Source organism: Colobus angolensis, unplaced genomic scaffold (assembly GCF_000951035.1).
Source record: "Colobus angolensis palliatus isolate OR3802 unplaced genomic scaffold, Cang.pa_1.0 Scaffold51, whole genome shotgun sequence".
NCBI classification, from domain to species: domain Eukaryota; kingdom Metazoa; phylum Chordata; class Mammalia; order Primates; family Cercopithecidae; genus Colobus; species Colobus angolensis.
The window spans coordinates 10,197,147-10,207,664 of NW_012118599.1; the positions used below are offsets into that span (position 1 = coordinate 10,197,147).

Here is a 10,518-nt window from a genome sequence, read left to right on the forward strand (position 1 = left end):
ACTACATTTATTTGTGTATTTCCAAAGGAGATGCAACCCTAGAAATGCACACACACACACACACACACACACACAATGCCTCGATTCAAATACTAAGACAACTAAGTATGTGTTCTGCTCTCAGACCTGCTAGATACCTTAACCTTGACTTCTCAGTACCATATGTTCCATACTTCCAGGGGGCAGCGGTATTATCCTCTCTCTTGTTGCTCTCCTTTGGGTAATTTTAGTATCAAGAAAATTGCTATAATCCTTTCAGGAAAAGGAGCAATATAACAAACTTCATCAATTTCTTAAAAAGAAAAAAATGGCTGGACTTGATGCTCTTACAGGTATGAGATTTCCTCACTACTTGGAAGTAACTTGTACTTTTGAAGAAGCAACTACCCTGCCTCTCTTACCTACTATAGAGGTTACCGCTGTGTAACAGGGGAGAAGTTCCTTTCCTTCTGTCAATGTAAATAAATGGTACCTCCACACTTGATTTGTCATTAGACTCCTAAAATTCCATGAATTACATTTAAAAAATTCTGGTGATGCAACTGGTGACATTATAGCCAATGATGACATCTTCAGACAACCAATTCCAAATCCTCTCACCACTAGGAAAATAATTGAAAAAAAAAATGGTAATACTTATTTGTGTTTTGTCTAATTAACTTCTATCTCTCCTCTTATCTCACACCAAATTTATTAAAATATCTACTATGTGCAAAGCATGATTATAGGTGCTGTCAAGGTAAATGGGCCAAATCAGATCTTGGTCTCTGATTTGATAAAGAATATAATCGAATTGGGTAGTTACATACACATTAATTTGGCTAAGATACATTAAGAAGATCTGCTTGAAAAGAAAAAAAGGCATCTGAGCTGGATCTTGATGGATGAGGCATGAGGGCTATAAATTATCCCAATGAAGAAAGATAGAAATTGTAATCTGAACTCGATGTCAGGCCAAGTCCCAATTCTAGATACCTACATACATTTTCAATGGAAAAGGATCATGCTGCTCTATCATGCTTCTTTTGATTTATCCATTCAGCATATACTTACTGGGTACTTACTGTGTGCTGAGATATATGACTTGTACTATGTTAGGAATTATGGGAATGAGAAGAATGCAAAGAAATGTAGCACATGGTTCATGTTGTTAAGGAGCTTATAATTTAATTGGAGCAATATTGAAATTAGAACACAAGATGACACTACTAGAGATGCCACAAATGAAAGTATGTTATATAAAACCAATACTTATGCATTCAGAGGAAGGAACTTTCCTGGGTTGGAACTTTCAACAAATGCTTTTCATAAAAGAGAGAATTTGAGCTATTCTATGCATATAAGGAAGAGAGAGTTAGAAAGCAGTGTAATCATTATAGGTAGGGTGACCATATAATCTATCATCCAAGTCGGGACACATTTTGAGAATATAAGCGGGCACTCTTAATAATTACACTAGCAGAAAAGGTATAAACCAGACCAGTCCCTGGAAAATTGGAAGGGTCAGTCACTTTAATGGCCGGCAGGGTAACCGATATGAGGAAAACCAAAGAGTAGCAACTGTGCTTCCATGCTGACTATCCAAGTGACCATTGCACTCAACCTTAACCTACTTCTCTAGCAATCACATCTAGCTTCCCTTTTTTGTTCCAGTTAGCTATCAGGTTGACATATGTTTGTGCCCCTTCTGCGTGCAGCCTTATGTCATATTCTGTTCTGAAGAGCATGCATGGAGGGCTTAAGAGATAAGCGCATCATCTTACGGGACATATTTATGGAAATGTAGCAAAAAGGAAACTACAGATGTGAGAGATTTTGCCAGGGATGGATCAGCGGGATTCGATAGCTGAATTGACTGGTAAATTTTTTCGTGTTGGTTTTTGTTTTACTAGGCTTTGATCAAGAGCCCCTCTCAGGATGAGAAGCTCCCTACATACCTGAAGGATCTTTCTATTAGCATAGACCAAGCGGAACATGAAATCAGTTCTTCTCCTGGGAGTCTGGGAGCCATTATTAACATCCTTGATCTGCTCTCAACAGTTCCAACTGAAGTAAATTCAGAAACGATGATGGTGAGTTTGCCTAACCTTTGCAGGAGTTTTGGGTCTTACCTTTTCACACCTCAGAATTTGTGTTCAAGTAACATAATTCCTCCCCATTGCAGCTTCTCTGTCTTTTCCAGAGCAATGCTCAGGATAGTTCTGCCAGCTACAGCTTTTAGGATATTAAGAAATGTTTCCAGTATTCATTTTTCGACCTTAAGAATATTTCTTAGTGAATCTCTGCTTTATTTTCTTCATTAAAATGGAATAAATTTGTACTTGCTTTCCAGAAAAACTAGGAATTAAAGGTTTTCAGAATATACAAGATGAGATTCTCAGAGGTCTAGCACTAAATGTGAACTTTAAAGCAATTGTGGGAGGATAGGTTCTGGAAGCGTAACAGTTCTGGGAGGATAGAGAATTCACCCACAAGAGTTCAAATGTAGAGGCTTTAATGAAGGGATACCTACAGAGGTAAAGACAGGGTTAACAAACAAACAAATAAACAAGGGGTGATGAAGCACTCAGAGACCAGCAACATTTAGAAGCCATTATCACCCCTTAGGTAAAAGAGGAAATAGTGTAAACAGGGCCCAGTGAGAGGTGAAGCCTTAGAGGTGGGACCAGTCAGCAGGAGCTACAGTCTTGGAAGGCCAGAGCTATAATCAGACATGTGCTGAGGAGAAAGGAGACTGGAGTGGGGAGAGCAGTGAGCACCAGGAAAAATGTATCTCTGCCTCCCAGGTTCAAGCAATTCTCCTGCCTCAGCCTCCCAAGTAGTTGGGATTACAGGCACTTTGGGAGGCCGAAGCCAATGGATCACCTGAGGTCAGGAGTTCAAGACCAGCCTGGCCAACATGATGAAACCCCATCTCTACTAAAAATACAAACTTAAGATTTAAAATAAAATACAATAGTAAATATCCCTGCCAGCCTGCTGAATTGACTTTACAGAGTAGGGTGTGTAGTAGGTGTGACTTTCACTGTCACCACTGCTAAATGTTTATTGACATCTTTCAGTCTTGGGGACTCATCCTCTGCTAAAGTCTATCATAAGAAGGTCATAAATCCCCACCACCTGTGATGTCTCATTTTTGTCTTCTCTTTTCCTCTTACCTTTATATAGTAAGTTTCTAGGAAGGTGTTGTTTTTTTCTTTTTTATGATTGAAAGAATTTGGTTAGTTTGACCCCATACCATTTCACTTTCAGCACGTGCTCTCTACGGTTAATGTCATCCTCGGCAAGCCTGTCTTGAACACCTGGAAGGTTTTACAACAGCGATGGACCAATCAGAGTTCACAGCTACTACATTCAGTGGAAAGATTTTCCCAAGCATTACAGTCAGGAGATAGCCCTCCTTTGTCCTTCTCCCGAACTAATGTGCAGATGAGCAGCATGGTGATCAAGTCCAGCCACCCAAAATCCTATCAACAGAGGTTTGTTTTCCCACACTTTGACCTCTGGGGCAATGTGGTCATTGACAAGAGCTATCTAGAAAACTTGCAGTCAGATTCATCTATTGTCACCATGGCTTTCCCAACTCTCCAAGCCATCCTTGCTCAGGATATCCAGGAAAATAACTTTGCAGATAGCTTAGTGATGACGACCACTGTCAGCCACAATATGACTATGCCATTCAGGATTTCAATGACTTTTAAGAACAACAGCCCTTCAGGCGGTGAAACAAAGTGTGTCTTCTGGAACTTCCAGCTTGCCAACAATACAGGAGGGTGGGACAGCAATGGGTGCTATGTGGAAGAAGGTGATGGGGACAATGTCACCTGTATCTGTGACCATCTAACGTCATTCTCCATCCTCATGTCCCCTGACTCCCCAGACCCTAGTTCTCTCCTGGGAATACTACTGGATATTATTTCTTATGTCGGGGTGGGCTTTTCCATCTTGAGCTTGGCGGCCTGTCTAGTTGTGGAAGCTGTGGTGTGGAAGTCAGTGACCAAGAACCGGACTTCCTATATGCGCCACACCTGCATAGTGAATATTGCTGCCTCCCTTCTGATCGCCAACACCTGGTTCATTGTGGTCGCTGCCATCCAGGACAATCACTACATACTCTGCAAGACAGCCTGTGTGGCTGCCACCTTCTTCATCCACTTCTTCTACCTCAGCGTCTTCTTCTGGATGCTGACACTGGGCCTCATGCTGTTCTATCGCCTGGTTTTCATTCTGCATGAAACAAGCAGGTCCACTCAGAAAGCCATTGCCTTCTGTCTTGGCTATGGTTGCCCGCTTGCCATCTCAGTCATCACGCTGGGAGCCACCCAGCCCCGAGAAGTCTATACAAGGAAGAATGTCTGTTGGCTCAACTGGGAGGACACCAAGGCTCTGCTGGCTTTTGCCATCCCAGCACTAATCATTGTGGTGGTGAACATAACCATCACTATTGTGGTCATCACCAAGATCCTGAGGCCTTCCATTGGAGACAAGCCATGCAAGCAGGAGAAGAGCAGCCTGTTTCAGATCAGCAAGAGCATTGGGGTCCTCACGCCACTCTTGGGCCTTACTTGGGGTTTTGGTCTCACTACTGTGTTCCCAGGGACCAACCTTGTGTTCCACATCATATTTGCCATCCTCAATGTCTTCCAGGTGAGTTTTACAGTGCAGGGCTTTCAGGAAGATTTTATTCCTGTAGGACAAATTAATGATAGAAACACAAACAAGAGTAGGAATGGGGAAGGATTTCAGTCCAGAGGAAGCCTCAGCCCTAAAGAGCAGTAATAATGAGAACTCAATGAGATGGAAAGGACACATTCTTCTGATCCTATGGAACCTCATGCTTTTTATCTCCTACATTATAACCTAGTGTCATTTGCCAGTCTCTGCTAGATACCCTGATTACACTAGTAAAAGGAAAATCCCCATTTGTCTAAGATTATCTTGATGCAGTCTATTATCTCCTAGATGAAAATCCTGTCTTTGTGAGGACAGGAATTGCCCCTTTCTTATTTATCACTATACCCCTATGCCTGATAGAGACCTTGGTACAGAGTAGGTTCTCAATAATGATTTGAATGAAATAAATCCTATGTATCACATAGCAGCTTCTCTGGAAACATCAAAAATCAAAGAATGAATGTCCTGTGAATGCCAGACAATCTGCTTTATTATACTATAATGCAAAAACATCTTCTTTGCTCTCATGCAGCACATAACTAATTATAATACAGGCCAGTTTGATGGAAGGACTATAACAGAGGTATAGTTACCAAGCCTTTAAAGGACAAGGAAAGAAGTGATTAATTCTGTTTCACCCATTGGAGAGGTTGTAAGGATAGGAAAAAACCTGCCCAAAGATTGAGGCCACTGTGAACTTGTGAAGAGGCAGAGGCTGGAGGTGCATTTGAGATACTGCTTTCAGGACGCTTGTGCCAAGAACATATGAACCTTGATTTCTGCTACTGGGCCTGTGTCTCCAAGCTATAAAGTTCATATGTAATGACCTTCATGATATGCCTCATTTGGAAGGAACTAGTTATCCCACCCCACAGCCCAGATTCTTATCATAACTATGTGAGGAATATTGTAGACACGAGAGGTGTACTAATAGCATAACCAACAGGACCTCCAGTTCTCAACTAAAGGAAAATGGGAAAATAGAAAATATCCTAACATCATAACATTTAGAGTCCTTTGGTGTGAACCAACTGCCTCTTTGAACAGCATCATGTACTGGACTCATTCCATGAACTCAGATGGAAAAAGAAGTAGTACAAATTTAACACTAGGTTAACAGTACTTTCTCTTGTGCTGGACAATAGACTATAATTAAAATGTACTTCTTTTTAATCTTTTTTTCTCAGGGATTATTCATTTTACTCTTTGGATGCCTCTGGGATCTGAAGGTAAGAGCAATGATAGTTTCTTGTTTCTAGAAAAGCCTGAAGTGCTTGTGGCATGTTGAAGTTACAATAGCTTCTTTTAAACATCGCAGGTACAGGAAGCTTTGCTGAATAAGTTTTCATTGTCAAGATGGTCTTCACAGCACTCAAAGGTATACCTTTTCTGTGCAGAGACTTTTCATTTTGTAACCTCATGTATTCCACTAGCATTATGGAGTATAGAGTACTAAATTATTTCTTTGGGATTTTGATCAATTAGGCTAAATATATTGCATCCTGAAACCCGTCTCCCTCAACAGCTATGTTTGGCATAGATCATTCCATTGTTTTTGCTTCTCAAGTCATTCTGCCTATTAAACAGAGTCATAGAGCTGTTGTTGAGATGCTACTCCACATATTTAAATAGCATTTAAAATAATATATGATATAAACTTAAGGTTGAAATCAAATGTTCAATGAGAAGCAATCTTCTGGGGGGATTCAAGGTATTAGAGAAAACAAGTTGAAGAATAATAATGGATAGAATTTTCTATAGTTCATTTTGGAACACAACTATTGCCTTTGGATATATTTGACTGTCTTTCACATGTCAGAAAATACTAGAAGCCTAACAAACAATAAAACTTGTATTTGACAGTTATTTTTCTAATACAGATGAGAAGATTCCAGTATTTTAATGTGACCTCTGGGAGTGGGACTAGAGATGCCGGCAGTGACCATAGAGGGTGGGAAATCGGTCCTCCTAGAGATGGAAACAACTTTGGTCCCACAAATTTGCCTTGTGATTGTCCCTCTTTTTCTCTCTTCTAGTCAACATCCTTGGGTTCATCCACACCTGTGTTTTCTATGAGTTCTCCAATATCAAGGAGATTTAACAATTTGTTCGGTAAAACAGGTGAGTCATGGCCTCTAGGTTCTCCCTGCTCACCCGGAACACATTTGCTCAAATGCAGAGCCTCAACACCCCTACTCCTTCACCCAGCTCATGGCATTTACCTGAAATGTCCTCTTTTGGGGTAGAAGTTAAATAGAGGAACTTACCTTTTCACAAATCACCAAATAGTGGGTGTAGAGGGCAGCTGCCTTTGTTGGGCAACTTTTAATAACTCATAAATAATAAGATTTGGAGAATGTAGACAATGATTTGGAGAGCTGTCTGTCAAAATTTCATCCATCAAAATGAGAACTGAAAATTGCTGGCCTTGTCAAACACAGAGTTCTCAAATTATGTTAACTAAGAGTAGGTAGGTCATGTTTCAGGGTTATGGGGCAGCAAATAATACATTTAGAAAATCTTAGTACAGGATCTCACTATGTAGGTTTGTTTTCCTTTTTTGTTCTTTTTATAAAGTGGGCTTGTGTTAAACATTGAAGCACAGAACTGTGCATGTGTTATGTAAGGGATCACCCAAGTTAGCTATTCTATTAGAAATATTCATGGTTAAATTTCTACCTTGGAGATAAGAAATGAAAGAATTAATAACTTTGGGCAACAGATCTCAGCTATTCTAGCAAATTGAAACCCCTGTCCCAGGCCACCATCCCTCCCCCGCAGGAAAATAAGCCCCAGGATTTCTTGTAGCTTTTTGAAACTGAACAGTTTTCACAAATGCAGAGTTGAGAAATGTGTCAGTATTCCAGATGAAGGCTTTTCATATACAAGCAAATTTTGTGAATGCCTATAACTGTTAAAACTCCAGAGAACTTGGGATTTTTTCCACTTCAATTTGATGAATTACTCATGAAACCGGTGGACCTTCACTTCTGATTATGATAAGTCCCAATGGGGCCTGTTTGGGGGCTCCATAAGCACTGTCACTTTGGTTTATGTTGTCAGCAGCCTCTAAGGTCCCCCCAGGCCATGATGGAAACCTTGTTAGCAGTGGCAGTTCAGCAATCTGATGGTAGGGTGGGCACTTCAACCCTTCTCTCGCCCGACACCCACTCTCCACCCACTCCCTGTGCACAGTCCCCACCTCCCAGCAGACACAAGCCTGTGCACTTGCTCCGGGGCTGCCTTCCTTGCTGCGCTGACGCTCAGCAGTTCTGTTGACATTCCTGACTCCTGCTTCTTTTCTGGTCCTGCCTTTTCTCCCCCTATAATTTTCTCTTTTCTTTCCCTTTACTCTCTATACAAACCTCCACCTTTGGTAGAGCATCCAGGTCCCTCCCAAGAGCTTCCCCAAGTCACCACAACCCAAGTGGACCAGGGAGATTCCATCATGCAGATGTTCCCAGACCATGCATGTGATGGCATGTGGAGGGCTTCCTACCTTGAGATCTTCCTGTTCTCTGTAGAAACCTGGCTGCTGGTGTGATGTGAAGTAGTGACTGCTTGTTGGCTGCCACGCATGCATGAGAACGACAGCTCTGTTAGTTCTCTGGCATTTCTGGGTCTTGGGAGGAGGGCAGGTATGGGTTGGTTTTCAGGCATGGCCAAGCTTACCTGGTGCCTGGACCACTGCTCCCCTGGGTCCCTTAGGAGATGTTCACACCCCAAAGTTCATGACGGCTTGTTTTCAAGGCTGAGTTGCTGCTCTGTTTTTCAGGAACGTATAATGTTTCCACCCCAGAAGCAACCAGCTCATCCCTGGAAAACTCATCCAGTGCTTATTCGTTGCTCAACTAAGAACAGGATAATCCAACCTACGTGACCTCCTGGGGACAGTGGATGTGCTTTTAAAAAGAGATCCTTGCAAAGCAATGGGGAACGTGTTCTCAGGGCAGGTTTCCGGGAGCAGATGCCAAAAAGACTTTTTCATAGAGAAGAGGCTTTCTTTTGTAAAGACAGACTAAAAGTAATTGTTATGTTCATGTTTGTTCCCTCCCCCTCTCCCTTGTGTGATACCACATGTGTATAGTATTTAAATGAAACTCAAGCCCCCCAAGGCCCAACTTCTCTGTCTATATTGTAATATAGAATTTCAAAGAGACATTTTCAGTTTTTACACATTGGGCATAAAGATAAGCTTTGATTAAAGTAGTAAGTAAAAGGCTACCTAGGAAATACTTCAGTGAATTCTAAGAAGGAAGGAAGGAAGAAAGGAAGGAAGGAAGGGAGGGAAAGAGGGAGAAAGGGAAAAAGAAGAAAAAGAGAAAGATGAAAATAGGAACAAATAAAGACAACATTAAGGGCCACATTTTAAGATTTCCATGTTAATGATCTAATATAATCACTCAGATAGTGCAACATTGAGAATTTTTTTAATGGCCCAAAAATGGAAACTGAAAGTCAGCCACAGGGAATGAATGCTTTGGGCAGTGTCTTCCTGATGTCTTCTTAGCTAAGAGGAGGGAAAAAAGGCTGAAAAAATAGGGAGGAAATTCCTTCATCAGAACCACTTCAAGTGGATAATAATATTTATAAGAAATGAATGGAAGGAAATATGATTCCCCTGAGGCTAAACACATGCATATATACTTTGTATGTTAAGGTTTGAACTAAGTGAATGTATCTGCAGAGGAAGAATTATAAAGATACGTCATTAGATCCAAGTGCAGATTAAATTTTTATAGTTTATCAGAAAAGCCTTATATATTTGTTCTACATTTTGAAAGCAAAAAATATATTTTTTATATACCCTTCAATTGCCAAATTTGATATATTGCACTGAAGACAGACCCTGTCATATATGTAATGGCTTTAAGCAGGTACTTCTCTGTGCAGTGTAGATTTTAACAATCTTATAGCATTGTACATTATTATTGCTGTTGTCACTGTTATTGTTACTGTGGATAATGGCCCTTGGTGTGTTGTATAGCTCCCTATGTATTCTCTGTTTCCATCTTTAAGTTCCCAGGCCAATATACATTAAGAGCTTTGCATGGTCTAAGTTGTGTTTATTCCAACCACTTAGAAAGCTCCTGGAAAGAAATTTTACATTCAGCTGTTCTGTGCTCCTAATGACACTTGACCTTGTTGAACAAATGGCAGAACCTTTCCCAAGGATTTGATTGTGAATTATCTGCATGTGTGCTTTTTTTTTTTTTTTTTTTGGTGTGTGTGTATTTCATTAAAAATATAAATATTTATGAAAATAGCATCTATATTAGAGTTAACCATGTGCTATTGATACAGCAACCCTACATTGCAAATAGAAGTCCTATCCCAAAAGGAAAATTAGACAAAAAGAGAGATGTGGGGCTACTCAGGATATGTGGACTGTGTGGCAACATAAATTGGCACAGCCATTAGGAAGATGGGGCAAAAGAGGCTGAGATTCAACAGCCATTTCTTTATTGAGGTTCAAAGGAGTTTTCTTTTAATATTTTAACCCTTTAACATATCTTCTTTTTATTTTTAATTTTGAATTCTACTTAAATTCTGCTTCTGCTTGTCTTTTCTTCATGGAGAAGGAGAGGTATGGGGCAGAAGGGGACAGTTAACATAAATGAACTCTTTATTTCTACATATTCACAAATGACATAGACATCTACTCCCACATTTGCCTGAGAATTGTCACATCCCTGTCCCAAATGAATGGTGCATTACTGAAAGTCCCTAAAGGAAATCATTGTTATGCTATAAGTGCATGCCACATTCTTCAGGAATGATCAACTTTGGGCAGAGCTTGGTACTAAGAAAATGGAGACAGAGGTTGGGTTGGGGGAAATCCCT

At 40.5% G+C, this 10,518-nt stretch overlaps 1 protein-coding gene across 4 annotated transcripts in view; it reads left to right on the plus strand.

Moving 5' to 3' along the window:
- Positions 1–10,014, plus strand: part of ADGRF5 (adhesion G protein-coupled receptor F5) — a 114,415-nt gene extending 104,401 nt beyond the window's left edge. For all 4 annotated transcript variants that reach the window (XM_011960278.1, XM_011960277.1, XM_011960280.1 and 1 more), the window contains 6 exons: positions 1,893–2,072; positions 3,253–4,647; positions 5,862–5,903; positions 5,993–6,052; positions 6,711–6,795; positions 8,450–10,014. In XM_011960278.1, coding sequence (XP_011815668.1) covers positions 1,893–2,072; positions 3,253–4,647; positions 5,862–5,903; positions 5,993–6,052; positions 6,711–6,795; positions 8,450–8,529 — 1,842 coding nt within the window. In that variant the 3' untranslated portion in view covers positions 8,530–10,014. The remainder of the gene's footprint in view (positions 1–1,892; positions 2,073–3,252; positions 4,648–5,861; positions 5,904–5,992; positions 6,053–6,710; positions 6,796–8,449) is intronic.
- Positions 10,015–10,518: the final 504 nt, after the last annotated feature.